Source organism: Dipodomys merriami, unplaced genomic scaffold, assembly GCF_024711535.1.
Source record: "Dipodomys merriami isolate MVZ:Mamm:240054 unplaced genomic scaffold, mDipMer1.0.p SCAF_1, whole genome shotgun sequence".
NCBI lineage: Eukaryota > Metazoa > Chordata > Mammalia > Rodentia > Heteromyidae > Dipodomys > Dipodomys merriami.
Window position 1 is genome coordinate 81,873,557 of NW_027202270.1, and position 21,231 is coordinate 81,894,787.

A 21,231-nucleotide genomic window follows, 5' to 3' on the forward strand; every position below is an offset into this window, starting at 1 on the left:
ATCTTATACGTCCAGTTTCATAAGAATGGCATGAATGCCATTGTATTATTCAATATGAATCTTATGGTTTTATTGCTATTATCTATTCAAATCATCCACTATGATAGCTAAATAATAAATTATATTGTAAAATACATATCAGGAATGGTTTTTGTAAAACATACTTCCTAACACAACAAGTGTTTGGTTTGAATGGTTATGATATTGACCATAATATTGAGTCATAAATATGATAATAACCTGCATTTAAAGTTATGTGTATGTCTGCATGCATATTCAAGTGTGTTATGGGTATGTATGTATGTATGTATGTATTGCTGGCCCTGAACTAAGGGTCTGGACACTATCCCTGAGTTTTATCTTCAAGGCTAGGGCTCTAATACTTGAACCAAAACACCATTTCTGGCTTTTTAGTAGTTAATTGGAAATAAATGTCTCATGGACTTTCCTTGTTGGGCTAGCTTTGGACAAAGATTCTCACATCTCAGCTTATTTGGGTAGCTAAGATTACAGGCATAAACCACTGGCATACAGCTCAATATTTCATATTTTAATGAGTTATATATTTCTCAAAATATAGTAAAGGAGAATATGAAGCCAGGCACCAGCGGTTCACATCTGTAATCCTACATACACAGGAGGCTAAGATCTGAGGAACCCAGTTTAAAGCTAGCCTAGGCAACGAAATCTGTAAGACTCTTATTAACAATTAACCATCATAAAACTGGAAATGCATCTGTAGCACAAGTGGTAGAGTACTAGCCTTGAGCCAAAAAAATGCTCAGGGACAATGACTAGGCCCTGAGTTCAAGCCCCAGAACCAGCAGAGAGAGAGAAAAAGAGAGTTGGGGGGAGGGAGAGGGAGAGTGAGAGGGAGAGGGGTGAAAAGTTTAACTGAAATACTAGGTATAGTATTTTCTCCCCTTGTAATACCGTATTATTCTACAATTAAGGAGTGCATCACTTACATGATGTATTCTGATGTATTCGGGATTCTTTTCTATCTTCTTTTTGCTGTCTATTTCAAAGCTTTCATTTATGGATTGTAGATGATTATTTGGCATATAGACAAAATAGGAGTTAGAATATGGCAATGATAATGAGAATATTCTCTTGATGTGTTTTTTCTCCTGTGAAGTTAGAATGTGAAAATTTTGCAAAAATTTGCAAGTCTTCTAGGAGAAATGTGACTGAACATGAAAATCAAAACTATTAAACTTCAAAAACCACAACACAAATAACAATTTTTATTAATGTACTAATGAAGTATTAATAAATGAACCTTTTGATATACCTTAGATAATAATTTTTGCACTAAATGTGGGCATTTGTGCTTTTTTCTTGAAGGTATTTTCTTCTATGATGTGACTTCTTTCAGAGTTGTAAAACTTGCATAGTTCCAGCTTTCTTAATGAATCCATAGTTAGATTTCAAATTTGTGTGGCCTATACAATCAAAGTTCTCTTATTCCAGCTTTATTAGTCAATCTTTTCTTTCAGTAATAGATACCTCAGATAAACATCATATAGAGAGGTATTTCCACATGCAAGTTTATAGATTTCAAGTCATGACAAGTGGCCCTATTACTGCCCCTGTGACCTGGGAGAAGGAAGAAGGAAGGAAGGAAGGAAGGAAGGAAGGAAGGAAGGAAGGAAAGAAGGAAGGAAGGAAGGAAGGAAGGAAGGAAGGAAAGAAGGAAGGAAGGAAGGAAGGAAGGAAGGAAGGAAGGAAGGAAGGAAGGAAGGAAGGAAGAGAGAGAGAGAAAGGAAGGGAAGAAAAAGGAAGGAAGGAGGGAAGGAGGAAATTAAGGAAGTGAGGAAGAAAGAAAAAACAAATGGGAACAGGGGCTAAAGCCCCATTGTCCCCCTGAAGGGCTCACTTCCAATTGACTGAAGACCTCACAGTTGGCCCCATCTCTTTGTGCTTTTTGGAATTTAAACTCAGAATCTCCTACTATTTAGTAAGCACTGTCTGTTTTTCTTGAATCATAGCTCAGTTACATTTTTTTTACTTTAATGATTTTTCAGATGGAGTCTTCTGTTTTGTCTGTCTGATGTTAAACTTTCAACCTCCTGCCTAGACCTCATGCATAGTTGGAATTACAGAGGTATTCTACCTTGTGTATGTGTTAAGACAGAGAGTCTCACTAACATGTTTTTGAGGCTGGTCTGAAACTGTAACCCTCTCAATCTCTTCCTCTAGAGATTGCAGGCATGACTTCTACCATTCTTAGCATAGACCCCCATCTCTTAAATTCAACCACCTCTTACCAGCATCGCAGGTTTGAGACCAATCTATAAACACATGGACTTTGAAGAATATTTCAGATACAAACTATAACGCCACTGAAGAATTTAACAGAAAAAAAAGAGCACAGTGATTTTTGGAAGCCCTTATTTACCCTAAGGAAAATATGATAATATTCAGTTTTGTTTCTTAAAGTCTTAGTATACTATCAAGATCATGACGTGATAATGTCCAAACTTTAATGTCATAGGAAGAGCTAGATTGTCATGAACCATCATTATCCTCCTCTCTACTGGTGTCTTCTACCTCTTTATCCATCACAAAAGAAGTATTCTTATTTAACATGGGGACTAAAAATTATCCATCTATGCAATATACAGTTTAAATATCCAGTGCTGACTTTCACTTTTGTCTCATGGTTCCATGTTTGCAAAAGGCAGAAGTGGCATTCCTCATTTTACAAGGGAAAACACTGAGCAGAAGTGGCAGGCAATTTACTACACAATGTACCAGAAATCTAGTAAGGAACAAAAGCTAATCCAAGGAAGGCACATTTTCTGACTTCTCTTACATTTTCTGGAGAGCATTCTAGGGTTAAAAGCACTCAAATTATAACGTGAGAGAGTGGTGAAATGACTCTGTAATTCCAGCACTCAGAATCCTAAATCAGAGTGATCATGAGTATGAGACCACTGTGAACTACACAGTGAGTTCAATCCCAATTTAGGATAAAAGAATAAACCTGATCTCATCCCCACCCTCTCCCACACAAAAGATATGACATAAATTCAGAAAAGAGATTAGAAAGAGAAATCAATAAGTAGGAAAGAGATGTTCACCCCTGATTCTATTACTTCTATTCAGTTCAACTATTATGATTTCTTTAAGCTTTGGGGATATAATTGCTTATACACCAATGAGCCTAAGTAAATACTGTGAGTTCAACTTCCACAATTATAATACCACAAAATGAGAGTTACTTATGTGAGAAAGTTTTTCTGAACTTATATATGTCTCAGTTCATTAAATGGTGACATTTAATGGAACATTAATTGTTCTACTACCAGTTATCTGTCCCCAGTTACCACTAGTTGTTGTTGTTGTTATTATTATACAATAAAGGAATAAAAATTTACAACACAGTAAGGTAAAATGAAAATTTCTCAGTTAATAAAACTATGGTTTTGTTGATAAATTGGTTTCTAGATAAAAGAAAAATAGAATTAGAAAAAATACTGCATGATCCCCAGTAAAGACCATCATGGTGTCCAACTTAGGTAACAACACAAGTTGAAGGTTTACATGTAATTAGCATCCATTCTTTGTGTGTGTGTGTGTGTGTGTGTGTGTGTGTGTGTGTGTGTGTGTGTGTGTGTGTGTGTGTGTGTGTGTGTGTGTTGCTGTCCTGGGGCTTAAACTTATGGCTTGGACACTATCACTGAGCTTTTGTGCTCAAGGCCAGTGCTCTACCACTTGAGCCATTCTTTTTTTTAATTTATTTTTTATTGTGAAAATACTGTACAGAGGGTTTACAATTACATGGCCAAGATAATGAGTACATTTCTTATCAAGCATTTTAGCCTCCTCCTTTGTTTCCCCTTCCCATCCCTTCTGAGCCTCCCCCCTGCTCTCACCCCACCCTCCCCCCCTCACCGAAGTTGTAAAGTTCATTTTCAACATAAAGACTTGTACTTCTCATTGTTGCAACGGGTCCACCTGTATCCTTATTTAAACGACTTGTTTTTCCCCTTCCCCTCCACAAATTATACCAACATCAAATACAGTGAAAGCAGGGGTTATGCTGTGGGGGAGGGACATACAAAGCAACAAAGTAATAATCTTATAAATGCGTTAGAAACAAATGCATGAAAGAACAAAAACATTTAAATACATATCTTAGGGTTCATTTTCCTAACATCACCTTATCTGACCTTTTCTGCTTGACTCATACATATACTAGATATTGCAAATAAGGGAAACCATGGACCTATATTTCTTTGGGTCTGGCTTACTTCACTTAATATAATTTTTTATGAGTCTTTCCATTTTGTAACAAATGGGGCAATGCCATTCTTTCTAATGGGGGCATGGAATTCCATTTTGTATATATACCACATTTTAGCATCCATTCTTATATTGTAAATCTACTGGAATCCCTGACACATCCCATGTGGTACACGTCTCAGTGTTGTCCTTCACTGTTCCCATGCTGAACTGTATCTCCTCAAAAAAAAAAAAAAACCCAAAAAACTGAAAGCTAAGACTGTTGTGAAAATTGTCTCTTACTTAATTTTTTAGAGTTCATGTATTTTGTTCTATTTTTATGTAAAATGCTCCCACATTCTTTAAAGAGAATATTTTGATTCATTGTATCTGAGAAAGACCCACTGCATAAGCAGTGGACAATAGTGATACACACATGAAGAAGGTGGTAGAATCTCCTATCCTTGGTATGTTTATAAATTGTGTCAAGAAATCACTGAACTGTGAATGATTTAGCTGTGACCCTCTCTAAATACAAAGTCATTGAATAAACTCTAGTCAGGCTCCATGATGCTATGACTATTCACAGCAAATTAAAGAAAGTATCTTCCAGCTCCCTTCCTTTTCCACCTCCTCACCCATTCTGTTAGAAATTTTCTCAAATGGAAATTGGCCAAAGGATAATAATTAATGTAGTAAAACTTTGACAGCAAAGATTATTAGGAGATTGGAGCTTCTTCTCATTTTAGGGCACGCTTTCTGTCTGGGTAGTATGCCTGAGGCCTTTTTCTATTGCTTCTATTCTGATATTTTAATGTGCTGTCTAAGATGTTTATCCTGAGGTTAATTTTGTGTGGATAATACTAACAGTCCATTTTTGAGTTTTAGAACTGGCTCATTAATATCCATGCTGTTTAGTGGTACAACCTGTGTACTGATAAGCTTTTATATTTGGCTTCTGATTACAATATAAATATAACTTGATATAAAAAACTGGATTCTGTGTTTCTTTTCATTGCTCTCATGATAGTTGTTATGCAAGCTTGCATCTGGGTAAGAAGACGATTCTGGGTTTTATTCAGAAAAAGAGCAAAATAGGATCAAATTCCCTTCAAGCAAAGAAATAATGCCTTTGCTAGGCAATATTTTATTATGAGAAAGAATAGCATATTAAAAATAGGATGAAACAGGGAAAAAGGGGAGTAGGCAGGAACATGTAGAGAAAAGATGCAGTGTTATTAATGCACAGAACTAAATTTGGAGATCAGGGAGGAAAAATAATAAAACACTACATAAAATAGACCATTTAAAAAATATCATAAAAAATCTTGCCCATGTAATTGTAACCCCGGCCAAAGTTGTAAAGTTCGTTTTTTGGCATAATGACTTGTACATCTCATTGTTGCAATGGGTCCACCTGTATCCCTATTTAAACAATGTGTTTTTGCCCTTCCCCTCCACAAATTATACCAACATCAAATACAGTGAATGCAGGGGTTATACTGTGGAGGAGGGACATAAAAAGCAACAATTTTGTCAGCACAAGTCCACTTTCCAGGAGGAACTGTATTCTTGGAGGATTTATCAACATAGAGTTGCCCTGGGGAGAGTCATACTGATTTAGCCCATCTTCTATGAGAGGATAGATAAGAAATTATATACAAAACATTAGCCAAACCATATTAATAAACATCTACCATGGTTAGGCACACTTTGCCAGGCCACATATATTCATGTAATTATTATTGCATATGTTCTTATCTAATGTTATTCTCCACATAAAATGTAATCAAAGTTAGGAAGTAAAGTCACTTGTCTGAAGTCACAGAGACTGTATCAGTTTTGTTTATCAGTCTACCTGGGTACATATCATTGCTCAATTTATTGCAGCAGATTTGTAGCAAAATCAGAACAAAAATCATATTGTAAATTCAGTTTCTTTTTGATTTGAATGGTATTTTGGGAACCTGAGCAAGCATGCAATCTGAGCAAATCTCTAATTTGTTTTTGGTACATATGGTACACTGTTAGATCATACTTGTTCTGTAATTTAAAAGTTACATTAGGTAATTGTGTGGTCTTTATGTTCCCCTATATTATTGGATCATTGTTTTGTGAACTCTTCATCCATACTGACACATGCAGTGATGAAAAGATTGAAGTGATGAAATTGTGCTTCCAACCATTTAACTTATAAGAAGAGTTTAGACTCAATTTGATTCTGTTCCCTATGTTATGAAATAGAACAAGTTTGATAACTTTCTTGCTAATTGAAACAGATGGAATATTTACATTTGCCACAAGTACCAACAAGTTTGTTCATTCCTAATTCAACCATGAAACATCATCTTTACTATGATTTCCCAGAGATTTCTGAGACAAAGGAAAAAGAGCAAAGTGTTGTAGACTGAAGATATGAAAGATATTCAGAGAAAAAAATAACAAACAATAAAATCCACTGAACCTCAGAGATCCTCCCACATATCCCTTATGGCTAATTTGGACTTGCCTTTTGCTTCCCATATGTTAGGTGGTGGACAATTCCATTAGTAATACCTTCCTTATGATCATTAAACCAGTAAATGTATTGGCTACACCAAATTCCCTTAATTAGTACTATTTGATTGACTTTATTTTCAAATCCAGTTTTTTTTGTTCCAACACTTCTTGAAGTGCCCAACCGCCTTCTTAATGATAACACTTGGTGTTCAAATATCTGTTCTTGTAAACTCATCTTGAAATAGTTACACAAGAATGGCAGAACAGAAAACAAGTCACTTGTCTGAAGTCACAGAGACTGTATCAGTTTTGTTTATCAGTCTACCTGGGTACATATCATTGCTCAATTTATTGCAGCAGATTTGTAGCAAAATCAGAACAAAAATCATATTGTAAATTCAGTTTCCTTTTGATTTGAATGGTATTTTGGGAACCTGAGCAATGTTTTCAAGAATCATGTTTCATAATATACCCATTCCAAATGGGCATCTAATATCAAAATCCTTGAAATACAAATTTAGAGCTAAAAATGGCAATTTACAGAGACAAACAAAGAGGGAAATTGTATTTTTGTCCTTACCTATTCCTAGGACATACATTATATGAGTAGGAGACTATAGGTCTTTGTTTTGAAATATTTGTAACCAATTAGCAATTGTAATTTTGAAACATGTACCATATTTTAAGCTATGTTTTAAAATATTTTGTTTGCCTTTTAATTCCATATTTATTAACATGTAGGCTAAACTTAGCTGCTACTTCTTAAAATAACTGTAAATAATACAATGAGTTATATATAAAAATGGAAAATTATGTCTTTTTAATACACCAATCATTTTACATCACCTCAGCATTACTGCTGACAGGGTTAAAGTCTGGGTAATCTTGTCTTAATCAGAGATATTAACATTTCTCTAATTACTTAAGAGAGACTATTGATGGCATATTTTATATATTTATAAGGCTTTAGATGTAATTAGGGACTTCTGAAACACAATAGTTCATACAACAGTTTATGTTTTAACCACAGATATTGTCCAGCTTCATTTCTGCATAGTAAGCCAAAATTATTTATGCAATTTGCACCTTTGAACTGTAAAGAAATATACTCAACATAGTCATCTTGGTTTCAACTAGAATAACAAAAATGTTCCTACAGTACCGTTTATAGTTCCATCTGAAAATGATCTTGCACATTATGTTTCATGAATTATTTTCATATGCATTATGTCACTTAGGCTGAAGAAAATCTCTTCGAATGTATATTATTTAGACATATGTAACATGACAGAATGTCTGACATAAACTGCTTAAAGGCAGATATATTTATTTTGGCTCATGGTTTAGAGGGTTCCTTCTATGGTTTCTTGGTTCCTTGTTTCTAGGCATGTGATGAGGCTGTATATCATGGTGGCCAGAGCCTGTGATAGAAGGAGAAATTGTGCATCTCATGTAGTCAGGAGGCAGAAACAAGCAGCTTACATCATAATTGATGGGAAGCAGTCTATGGCTGTAACAGGAAAGGAAAGAACCTCTATACCATAAATTCCCTAAGCATTCATTTTCAGTGACTTAGGACTTTCAACCAGAGCCCATCTTTCAGAGTTCTACCATCTTCCAATAGTTGATTCAGACTTCAAATTTACCAATGAATTAAACAAACCTTTAGATCAGAGACATAATCAATTTCATCAGAAAATCTCTGACAGATATACTCAGAGGGATATCTTCTAGCCATTTATTATTTTAATCAAGTTGACACTGAAGGTTAACCATCGGGGGGAATACAGCTGAGAATTCTATCATCATCATTGATGAAGACACAGAGTCTTAGGAGTGCAGTATCTTGTCATGTTCAGAGTGTAGTTGAAATTCTAGCTCTGGTATTTTTAGAGCTTAGCATGAAAGGTTGAACTTGATCTTTGTTATCTTGTTGAACCATAATATTTGCTGTAATTCCCCAAGTTCCAAAGAACAGTGTCTTTATGTAAACTGAAGTCTTTTGAAGTCTTCTTGTTTTAAGCTTTGCCTGAATCTTTTATTTCCCTGAAAAGTTACAGCTCATTAGATATTGGCTGTGTCCTACATATATCAGAAAATGTGTTAAGTATAATGATACATTTTAAATGCTGGACAGTTTAGACCAGTCTCTCCTGGGGAACTAAATATAACACAGGTTTTATTCTCAATGGAACTCTTATAATCTTGGTGTAGATAATATTCACATAAATAGAAACAACTTGACAAGTATTTAATAGAGAGTTAGGCTACAAAAATTTAAACAAGCTGGGTGGCTCATGTCTATAATCCTAGCTACTCAGGAGGCTGAGATCTGAGGATCACAGTTCAAAGCCAGCCTGGGGAGGAATGTTCATGAGACTCTTATGTCAAGTTAACTACCAGAAAACTGGAAGTGGTGCTATGGCTCAAGTGGTAGATGGCTAGTCTTGAGCTGGAGAGTTCAGAGACAGCACCCAGGCCCAGAGTTCAAGTCCCAAGACCAGCAATAAAAGAAAAAAAATATAAACAATAAAGCTAAGAATATAAATATTGTGGGAAAATGTGATATTTAAGAAAAATTAGGACTTAAAAAGGTATTTAATTCAATAAACCAGTTTATTTATTTATTTCCTTATTTACAATATTTTTACTTAAGTAGCTTTACAAAGGAATTGACAATCACCAAAGCAGTTTATGAATACAGTGCATCTTGATCACTGGCACCCTTTTAAACATTCTCACTCACGTCTCCCAAACCACCCCTTCCCTTACATAACTTTACGTTATGTATTTAATTTTTTTTCCTTTTAAGACAGTGTATGTAACTGATGATTTATTGCTCCAAAATGTTAATTCACTTTTGGTAATATAAATGATACCACAACTCTCAAGTGCTTAAAATAGTGAAGACACTCATAGTAGTTTATTACGTATGCATAACTAAACATTAATGTCTACTTTTTTGTTTTTGTTTTGTTTTTCATTTTTTGGTTTGTTGTTTGTTTTTTGGTTGGTCAGTTAGCTTGAACTCAGGGCCTGGGCACTGTCTCTAATCTCTTTTTGCTCAAGGCTAATGCTCTACCACTTTGAGCCACATCTCTATTTCTGGTTTTCTGGGGGGTTAACTGGAGATAAGCTTCTCACAGATTTTCCTGCCTGGACTGACTTTAAAAACCACGATCCTCAGATCTCAGCTTCCGGATAGCTAGGATTATCAGTGTGAACCACCAGCACCCAGGTCTGACTAACTATTTTAAAAAAGAGAATTTACTTTTTCTGCACAGTTTTAAAGATTGAAGCTGGAAATCCAGGGTCCAGCAAGGCTGGTTTCCTCTGTGCCCATTCCCTTTGGATAATTCTTTCTGCCTCTTCACAAGTCAGCTCCCTGAGCAAGGGCACCTATGATATCACTTAGGTATCCAAATTTCTTCTCTCACAAGGCAAGAATGTCAGGTTGGGTCAGACTCCACCATAGTGGCCTGAGTTTACCTCATTTACATTTTGAAGTTCCTATGTCCATGTATAGTCTGGCTTGAAGTACTGAAGGTAAGGGATTCAACATACGAATTTGGGGGAGATGCAACACTTAACTTGCCAAAGTCTTTAGTAAATTCTAGCTGATTAATGTTCTGCCCTACTCCGTACTTTCTCCTTTGTCTTAGTAATTAGCTCTACAAAGCCCTATCTGTGCACTGTTCCATTTCTTTCTGAGATGGGTTATTTGCTTCAGAAAAATCTTAGAACCATAAACTAGACACTGATGCTTGTAATACTAGCAATTCAGGAGGCTGAGATGTAAGAATCTTGATTCCAAGCCAGCCTTGGCAGGAAAGTTTATGAGTCTCTTTATTTCCAATTAACTACCAAAACAAAACAAAACCCTGCAATATATCTGTGACTCAACTGGTAAAATGGAAGTCTTGAGAGAATAAAAACTAAGGGACAGTATCCAGGTCCTGAATTCAAGTCCCAGTACTTGCATAAATACACACAATTATACTCACACTCACACACACAATCATGAATCTTGGTACCTTAAAATTCTTAATGAAAGCTATATGTTGCTTCAAAGTGAAGTCTTGCATAAATATGAAGGCAGAAGAAGTACCCTCCTTAAAAGGTGGGTACAGTGGGAATTTCTTGTTGAAGCACTTTTAAGGATGGGAGTTTTTTGAGATTGGATACTATGATGCTTTTCAAATACAAATACATCAGGACTGACTGAATTACCTAACTTTGGAACTATATCATCTGTGTCATTTCATGAGCGTTTCCTTTTTTGGCCTTTAAATATTTTAGAAAGTAAAATAATAAGTACCCACCATTTTAATCTGATGTTTTAGAATCACACTACCCTTTTCCTCTAGAGAATGGAAAAACTATAAAGTTTATGCTTTATAATTTAGGTGTCCTTTACAAACAGTTTATATATATATATATATATATATATATATATATATATATATATATATCCTATTATATAAGACTGTACTTTCTTTCCTTGCTGTCATCTTCATTGTTGGAAGATAATTTTTCTCACTGTTTGCTTACCTTTTCAGAGAATTCAATCATAAAATAAAACCTTCAGGAAATAATGCAAGAAGTAATTCTTTATGAGTTCACCATTCTTTAGGGTTGTGCATATCCTACTATTATAAAGTTTTTAAAATTGTATTTGCTGTCTACTGGAGCTTTCAGCCCTTGTAAACTATCTGAAAGACATTTCTAAACCACATTTGAAGACATACAACAAAAACTGACCTGTTATTGTATTAGTCACTGTTTAGAATTCCTTTAGAAGTACCACATATTTACATGTTCCACTTTGAAAAGTGTGTTAGAATAATCTCTGTTGTGGACTTTTCTTCATATTTTTAGCTCATCTACAGGGATTTTTATTAAAATTTTATTAAGGAAAATTGCATTTTTACCTTTAGATTAACTATCAAAAATGTTTCTTACAAATAATGCAATGACCAGGATTGCTCATGAATAGTGAATGTGTTCACTAATCTATATGAACACTGAAACTTCTACGAAATTTCCTTTACTCTGGTTTTGACCCCTTTGTTGGTGTTTGCAGGGATGAGGAACCAGGAGGCCAGATGGTCACAGATAAGTTCCATATTGATTGGGATTCCGTCCTTGTCGACACAGATAATGTCATTGTGGCAAGATTTGATGGAAGAGGAAGTGGATTCCAGGGACTGAAAATTTTACAGGAAATTCATCGAAGATTAGGTTCAGTAGAAGTAAAGGACCAAGTAGCAGCTGTAAAGTAAGTCGGTGAACATTGTTGTATTGATTTTTTCTGTAATGACAGAATCTAGGTATATGACTTACACTAATAATTGACTTAAAGGATTCTGGATAGCTGAGTGATTTTCTAAGTTAAGGATATATATAGCTCTACTACATTTTTTTCAGTCTATATTCTCCTTTGTGGTACAATAAAAGAATGACAATCTGGAATTAGGGTTTATTTTGTATTTATGAAAATTAGAGAGATTACATGACTATTTTGTTTGTACTACTTGCAACATAGAGCTATAGCAATCCTTAATATCTATTACTTCCACAGTCCTAATTCTAACTCTTACAGTGGCTATTTTCACATTCACAATTTAACTAAATAATGATTGTAGATCATTTACAATAGAACATAGAAATCAGCCAAAACATGGATGTTAATCCAATCTTCCTGAAAATCATTCAAGTCGGAATTTATAACAATCTCTCATATGACATAAAATAACTAGACCATCACTTTGAATAGTAAGATTTGGTAATATACTATCATGCATAATTAGAGCTATAATCAGTAAACCATTTCTACTACTTGTGTATGTGCCAAGCATAAATTTGCATGTATATTTGCCTCAAGAAGACATAATGTTATATGTATTTTGTTGTTGCAGATATTTACTGAAACAGCCATATATTGACTCCAAAAGAGTAAGCATTTTTGGAAAGGTAAATAATAAAATTACTACTCATACAAATATATGTTATGTGTATTTTTGTACCTAAGTATATATATATATATATAATTATGTTCTTCATTACATTTCAATTTCTGCATTAATTTCAGAAAATGTTATATATACACGTATAATTTATTAATTTGGCAACTATTTCTTGAGTATCTAACTGGTACCTGGTATTAGAGAATCAACAGCAGAAATGTCCCTAATTCCTTAAAGCTAGCAATTTACAGAAGAGCAATAGATATGAAAAAATAAATGAACAGTGTGCTTTTATATAGAGAAGAATCATAATGAAACAAATATAAAATGATGTGTAAATGATCACTATAGAAATAATCTGTAAAGAGATCATAGAAAAAAAGAAATAATAAATGAAGAAGTCAAGAAAGGTCACTGCAATGAGGATATATTTAAGCAATATCTAAGCAGCAAATGGAAGGTAGACAGCCCAGTCCCTAGTAACTGCATGTTCTTCACAGAAGGTAAACAAATACCATACCCTTAAGAAAGGCACACATACACCCCCCCACACATACATATTGAGTAAAGTATGGTATTCACAGGGGAGGGTTATAAGGGTGTACCACCTTCCAAAGTTAATTTATCACTTAACAAAATGGATACTAAAAAGCTAGAATGTGTGGTCAGGGTGTAGGGAATGTCAATGGGGTGGTAGACAAATGGACAGAGGAAGGGTGGGAAAATACAGTAATACTGTTCAGTGTATACATATGAGAATAGAGCTGGGCAAGTTGGGTGATATATCGGTTGGGAGAGCTAGGGGAGAAGGTTGGGAGGGATGACAATGATTAGGATGTGAATTTACTCATAATTCATAATGTTGAAGTGAACTCCCTTTATACAACTACTCTAACATCTTACAAAAAAGATGAAAAGAGAGGCTGAAGTCTTGGAACTGGAAGATGACCTCTATGCATAGTTATTTTTCTTGTGCTATCTGTAAGTAAAAACGATGTGAAGATCAACATTATTTTCCCATTAGGAAAATATACCTTGCACAGATTCTTGGGGAGCACATGGTTTCTGACACATCATTGGCAGCATGCAGTGAAGTAACAGGATGATGGAAGGAGAAACTATTCTACTATTTTAGTTTAGAGATAATTCATAGTCTTCCTAAGGCTAGTGGAAACATATATTTTCTACTTTTCATATAATAACTTAGAGATCCATCACATAACACTGGACCATAAATCTTAGTCATGTTGACTGACGGACACATTATCCTTCTGCTTCACACATCTACACTGTTTTAATTGTATTCTATTTTGTTGAGAGTAATATTGAGTGGATCAATAAAATATTTTATGTAGTTTTCTCAATATAATGCAAACAAAAATAAAAGAGACCCAAACAGTAATGATAAATACATTTTTGAAAAAGGAAAATGTTAAATAGCTGATTATCCCAGAGAAATGGAAACTCTGGACACATGATTAAAGGCATGTAGTGTTATTCTGTTTCATGCTAAGACATTAAGCTAGGTGAAATGCACCAGGCACAGATGGAGGAATATGGTAGGGTTCCATTCATATGAAGTATCTATAGTCGTATAGTTCATGGATACGGAGAGTAGAATTGTTGTTGCAAGTGGTTTGGCGAATCATGAAATGGAAAACTTTTCAAGGAGTTCCCAGTTTCAGATTTGCCTGATAAAACAGTTGTGAAGGTCTAACTAAAAAGAATATGAAAATAGATTTGAAGCTTTTGAACTGTGCCATTAAGGGAGAATATTCTCAAGAATCCAATGTATATAATACTATCAAATTAAGAAAAGTGAGAGAAAGGTTGGATATGAAAGGGATGGATGAGACTGTTGAAAGGGGTGACATTAATCAAGAATATATTGTAATATATTGTATTCATAAAATGATTTGTTAAATAACAACACTTTTGTACAATTTCTTTATGATAAGAACATAAAATAAAAATGGTTCACTAAGTGAAAAAATAGTAATTCAGGTGGTAAATTTTGTTCATGTGTTTTTTGCCACCAATAGGTGCATGTGTACTGTTCCTAAACATTACCAGTCCTGACATGTTAACATTTACAAAGAATTTAGGATTTATACATTTCAGGGTTGTAATTACTATACACATAAAGAAATGCCAAGGACCAGCTGAGGTATACAAGCATTTATAGAGATTGAAGGAATGCTCTGGAGTATATAAAATGTCTTATAAAAAAGAGGAACATGAACTATATGGTGAAGAATTAGAAAGTGAGAGAGGAAAATCTCATGTACATGTGCTCTGTCAGAAGAGAGAATACCTGCAGAGCAATCAATAAAAGTGATTGTAATTAAGGAACAGTTGGCAATAAGGAGAGGAAACAGTTTAGAGGATCATCTACATCAGCTAAAGCGGTTATATCTCAGCCTATACTTATAAAGGAACTAGACTTGGAACTTGAGATTTAGAAGTTCACATTATCAGGTTAGCCCCCAATGATCACATTGGATTAATGAATGCTAGTCCATTGACTCCAGTAACCTAAATAGGAAGCTGAGAGTAGAATACAAAGGAAATTTATTCTCAATGAAAAAAAATCAATAAATAATGTATGACAGTAACATGAATAACTTGGTTTTCTGAGTATATAATATAATGAACATGTTCACATTAAAATTTCAGTAACATAGCTGTGCACTGGTGGCTCACACCTATTGTCCTAGCTATTTAGAAGGCTGAGATTTGAGCATCCTATCTTCAATGCCAACCCTGACAGGAAAATTTGTGGGATTCTTAGTTCCCATTAACTACCAAAAAGCTGGAAGTTGACTCAAGAATATAGAGCTAGTCTTGATTTAAAAAATAAAATAAGCAAAGCTCTGGACAGTGCCCAGTCCCTTAGTTCAAGCATCAGTTCCAGGAACACACACACACACACACACACACACACACACACACACACACACACACACACACACACACACACATGTGCGCGCAGTAGGCATGGGTACACAGTAAGCACAGATTGTTTTTCTTAGAGTATGCATGTTTTAAGTATAAAATTGAATTATGTTACGTGGCTAAAATTATTTTGTAAGTAAAGACAATTTTCGTTAAGCTTTTAGAATGTAACAGCATCTGGGATTATTGGTTACTTCCTGGGAAGTTTTAAATGATATTTAAATTTATTTAACCATTAAAGGATTTTCATGATTCATCTCTTTCTTCTAAGCTAAAGCTATTAGCACTTTGAAAAGGAGTTAATTTTCCATTTTTTCTTTTTTTGTAATTAATTTTTATGAGGTTTTTTATTGTAAAATACTGTACAGAGGGGTTACGTTATATGAACAAGGTGATGAGTACATTTCCTATCAAGCATATAACTTTTCAGAATATTTGCAAAGAGTAGTTTTTTTAAAAGTCCTCTTATACATTTCATCTGCAATCATAGTAATCATGACCTCTTTTATTTCCCAGAGGACCAGCCACCTTTGCTACCACATTCTGCTTCTTGAAGCAGACATTCTCATATATATAAATGTGTGTGTGTGTGTGTGTGTGTGTGTGTGTGTGTGTGTGTGTGTGTGTGTGTGTGTGTGTGTAGTGTCTGCTTTTATTTTGAAGTCTTTGATCCATTTGGAGTAGATTCTGGTGCAGGGTGATAAATACAGATCTGGCTTTAGATTTCTACAGGTGTTTAACCAATTTTGCCAGCACCACTTACTGAAGAGGCTGTCTTTCATTCTATATTTTTAGCTCCGTTGTCAAAGATTAGGTGGCTATAGGTCTGTGGGTTAAGTTCTGGGTCTTCAGTCCAATTCCATTGGTCCTCAGGTCTGTTCTTGTACCAATACCAAGCAGTTTTGATTACTATATTTTTGTAGTAGAGTTTGAAATTTGGAATTGATACTCCTCCAGCACTGTTATTTCTGCTAAGAATTGTTTTTTGCTATATGGGGTCTTTTATTGTTCCATGTGAATTTTTGGATTACTTCTTCTGTTTCATTGAACAATAAAGTTGGGATATTGATAAGTATCGCATTGAATTTATATATAGCCTTTGGCAGTATTGCCATTTTCATGATGTTAATCCTCCCAATCCAGGAACATGAGAGATTTTTCTACTTCCTTAGTTCTGCTTTAATTTCCTTTTTCAGGCTTTTAAAGTTTTGTCATCAAGGTCCTTCACCTCTTAAGTTAACTCCTATGTATTTTATTTTTTGTGGAGCTATTACAAAAGGGGTTGCTTTCCTAATTTCAGCTGCACTCTTCTCATTATTGGCATTCATAAAAACCATTGATTTCTGAGGGTTAATTTTATACCCTGCTACTTTACCAAAGTTTTAGATCAGCTCAAGTAACTTGAGGGTGGAATCAATGGGGTTCTTTAAATACAAGGTCATCTCATCTGCAAAGAGGAGAGTTTTACTTCATCTTTCCCTATTTGGATCCCCTTTATGTTTGCATCTTGTCTTACTGCCCCACTTAGGCATTCCAATACTGAGTTAAAGAGGAGTGGAGAGAGCGGACATCTTTGTCTCATTCCTGAATTTAGAGGAAATGGCTTTTGCCATTAAGTATACTGGTGGATGTAGGTTTATCATACATAGGCTTTATTATATTGAGGAATGTTTCATGGATTCCTAGTTTTCCCAGAGCTTTCATTATAAAGGGCGGTTGGATCTTTTCAAATGCTTTTACTGCATCTATTGAGATAATCATATGGTTCTTATCCTTGCTCTTGTTGATATGATAAATTATATTAATTGATTTGTGTATATTGAACCAGCTTTGCATCCTTGTAATGAATCCTGTTTGATCATGGTGTATGATTTTTTTTTGATGAGTTGTTAAAGTCGATTGACAACAACAAAAACTTTGTCAAAACAAAAACTTTTGTTGAGAAGTTTTGTGTCGATCTTCATCAAAGAAATGGGTCTATAGTTCTCTTTCAGTGATGAGTACCTGCCTGGTTTTGGGATGAGGTTTATGATGGCTTCAGAGTTTGGTAGTGAACTTTCACTTTCAATTTCATTGAAGAGGTGGAAGAGTATTGGTGTGAGTTCTGCTTTGAAGGCCTTGTAGAATTCAGCTGTAAATCCATCCAGTACTGGGCTTTTCTTGGGTAAGAGTTCTCTTATTGCTGTTTCTATTTTGATGCTTGATATGGATCTGTCAAGTTGGTTGAATCATCTTCATTTAGTTTGGGCATGTCAAATATTTGCTAGAAATTCATCCATGTCTTTCAGATTTGTAAACTTATTAGCATAAATGTTTGAAAAGTACCCCCTTATTATATTCTGAATCTTGGTTCTTTCTGTAGTGATGTTTCCATTCTCATCTCTGAGTTTGTTTTTTGGGGGGGTGTATTCCCTTCTTTTTCTGATAAGATTTGCTAAGAGTCTGTCAATTCTATAATTTTTTTTTCGAAGAACCAACTTTTGTTTTGTTGATTCTTTCTATAGTTTTTGGGGATTCTAATTCATTTAATTCTGATTTAATTTTAATTGTTTTTTGTCTACTGGATTGAAGTTTAACTTGTAGCTCTTTTTCAAGGAGCTCAGGTGCCTCATTAAATAGTTGGTTTCAGATATCTCCAATTTGTTAATGTAGGACCTCAGAGCTATAAACTTACCTCTGAGTACTGCCTTTGCTGTGTCCAAGAGAAGCTAATAGTTTGTGTGTTCATTTTTGTTAAATATCATGAACATTTGAATTTCCTTTCTAATCTCTTCCATGACCCAATGACAGTTCGACAGTGTGTTGTTGAGCCTCCATGTGTTACAGGATTTTTTTGGTGGCTTTTGGTCTTGAATTATATTTTTATTCCCTTGTGGTCTGACAGAATGCAGGGCATAATTTCAATGGTTCATGTTTCTGAATTTGGACAAATTTGCTCTGTGACCTATAATATGGTCTATTTTGGAGAATGTTCCAAGTGCTGCTGAGAAGAACGTGTATTCTGATGCTGCTGGGTGAAATATTTGGTAGACATCTGTTAAGTCTAGTTGATCTTTGCAGTTGTTTAAGTCTGAGTTTTTGCCAGATTGACCCATCCAGCGGGGATAGTGGCATGTTAAAGTCCCCAACAATTAATGTCTTTTGATTAATGTGTGATTTTAAGGAAAGTAGTGCTTCTTGGATAAATTTGGGTGCTCAGTTATTTAGTGAATAGGTATTTAGAACAGCAATATCCTCCTAAAGAGAGATCCCTTAATTAATATGTAATGACCTTCTTTAGATCTTCTAGCTAATTTTAATTTGAAGTCTATTTTACCTGATATTAGCATTGCACCTCCTGCCTATTTATTGTACCGTTTTCTTGGTAGATTTTATTCCAGACTTTCACTTCCAGAATATGTTTGTTTTAGTGGGCAAGATGTGTCTCTTGAAGGCAGCAGATGGAAAGATCTTGCTTTTTGACCCAACTAGGCAGTCTTTGTCTCTTAATTAGAGAGTTAAGTCCATTAATATTGAGAGTTAAGACCAAGAAGTGTTTGGTAGTTCCTGCCATGTTATCCACCTTCTTGGGGGCTGGGACAACTGGTTTTTTCCTATGCTTTTTGTACTCTCCTTTTGGGGACTGTTTCTTGGCCTTTATTGTGCTCTTGTTGGTTTTCTATGTGTACAACATCTTTAAGTATCTTTTGTAGGGATGGTTTGGTGGAGATATATTGTTTCAAATTTTCTTTGCTGTGGAAAGGTTTTATTTGACCTTCCATTATGAAAGAGAGTTTTGCTGGGTACAGCTGGGTGCAGTTGTTTATCTTTAGGGCATGGCATACATCATTCCAGGCTCTTCTTGCATTAATTGTCTCTGCTGAGAAATCTGAAGTTATTCTGATTGGTTTCCATTTATAGGTGATTGATCTTTTCTCCTTGACAGCTTTAAGGATCCTTTCTTTGGTCTGAATTGATCCTGTGTGCATTACAATGTGATGGTGGGATGTGCTGTTCTGGTCTGGTGTATTTGGAGTTCTAAAGGCTCCTTGTACTTGAAAAGGCCTATCTTTTTGCATATTTGGGAAGTTCTGTGATAGGATCCTGTTAAGTAAATTTACTAGATAATTAACTACTGTCTCTAGGTGCTCCTTTACACCCATTATCCTCAAATTAGGCCATCTGATGGTGTCTTCTAGATGTTGAATAGATCTATGATATTTCTTGGATTTGTCTGTTATATCTAGGTTGTCTTCAATCCCAGAGATTCGTTCTTCTGGATGGTCTAACCTACTGTCAAGACTTTCTACTTCTTTTTTTATTTCCTTTCCTTCTAATTGGTCGGCTTTAATGGCTTCAAATTCTTTATTGGGACTTTGTTATAGATCTTGTATAGATTTCTTTACAGCCTTAATTTGGTTTTCAGTGTTCATTCTTAAATCCCTTAGTTGATTGGACTCCCTGTCCTTCTGTTGGGCTTCATTCAGCATTCCCTTTGTGGGCTCCCTGGATTCCTCCAGCTGTCTGTGGATTCCATTAATGCCTTAATAAATCTTTGTCTATTCTCATCCCACTAATGCAATCCTTCAATTAGTCTTAGATTAGCCTCATCACACTCATGATTTTCCTGTATTAATCTTTGGTTAGCCTCATCATGTTTTCAATATTCCTGTATTAATTTTTGTTAGCCTCATCATGCTCAGGGTGAGACCTTTGCAGGCTTTCAAACTTTTCATTCCAGATGTTTACTAGTATTGTTTGTAGAGCATTTTGGGAACACTCCTCTGGGTTATTCATTGACTGCTTTGTTGCCTGATTGTCATGAGCAGGAGTTGAAATACCTGGACTTGCCATTTTTCTTTTGTTTCTGCTTATTCTGCCCATTTGGGTATGATAGCCAAACCAATTCTGAGCTATTTTAAGGCAAGCATCATCCAGAGCCCTTTAGTTGCACAGTTTGATCCAGTCAAAAGGGGTACAGATACATATTTCAACAGAGACAATCTAGTTCAACAACAAACAGCTAGGGATCAATGGGCTAAGAAAAATCAAGTAAGGGATCAGCTAACTAGAAATTAATAGGTTTAGGGAGAATTTTGAGGAGAAAACAAGATTTGAGAAGCATAGGGAGGCAAAGTGAGAGAAGGATTTGGAGAAAGGGAGGAATAGCAGGAAAAGAGAAGAGCGATAAAGAAAAGGGAAAGATAAAAAATTAAAATTAAAATGAAATAGTTATAATTATATAAAGAAATAATTCTACAATTAATGGAGTTAAGGCAGAGAGTTTGTGAATTGAGTAATCAATATCTGAATTAAGTATGCACACAATGAAGGATAAGGTCTAATAATTGAAGACAGGTATATATCTGAGGATAAACAGAGCAGCAATTAAGTAATGCAAAAAACAAAAAGAACAAAAAAATGAAAAAAACCCTAAAAGGACCAAAAAGGAAAAGAGTATAAAAAGAATATTAAAAAAGAAACAACAATAACAAAAAAAAACAAAAACAAAAAAGCAAACCTAAAATAAAATAAAAATGATAGAAAGTGACAAGAGTATTTTTTACAAAATTAGGTAGAAATAAGTTCTTAAAATAAAAAT

General features: G+C 34.7%; 1 protein-coding gene across 3 annotated transcripts in view; it reads left to right on the forward strand.

The window, feature by feature from the left end:
• The window catches only part of Dpp10 (dipeptidyl peptidase like 10), a 1,479,312-nt gene that overhangs the window by 1,429,030 nt on the left and 29,051 nt on the right, over positions 1–21,231 (forward strand). For all 3 annotated transcript variants that reach the window (XM_070024402.1, XM_070024396.1, XM_070024410.1), the window contains exons 20-21: positions 11,813–12,007; positions 12,648–12,702. In XM_070024402.1, coding sequence (XP_069880503.1) covers positions 11,813–12,007; positions 12,648–12,702 — 250 coding nt within the window. The remainder of the gene's footprint in view (positions 1–11,812; positions 12,008–12,647; positions 12,703–21,231) is intronic.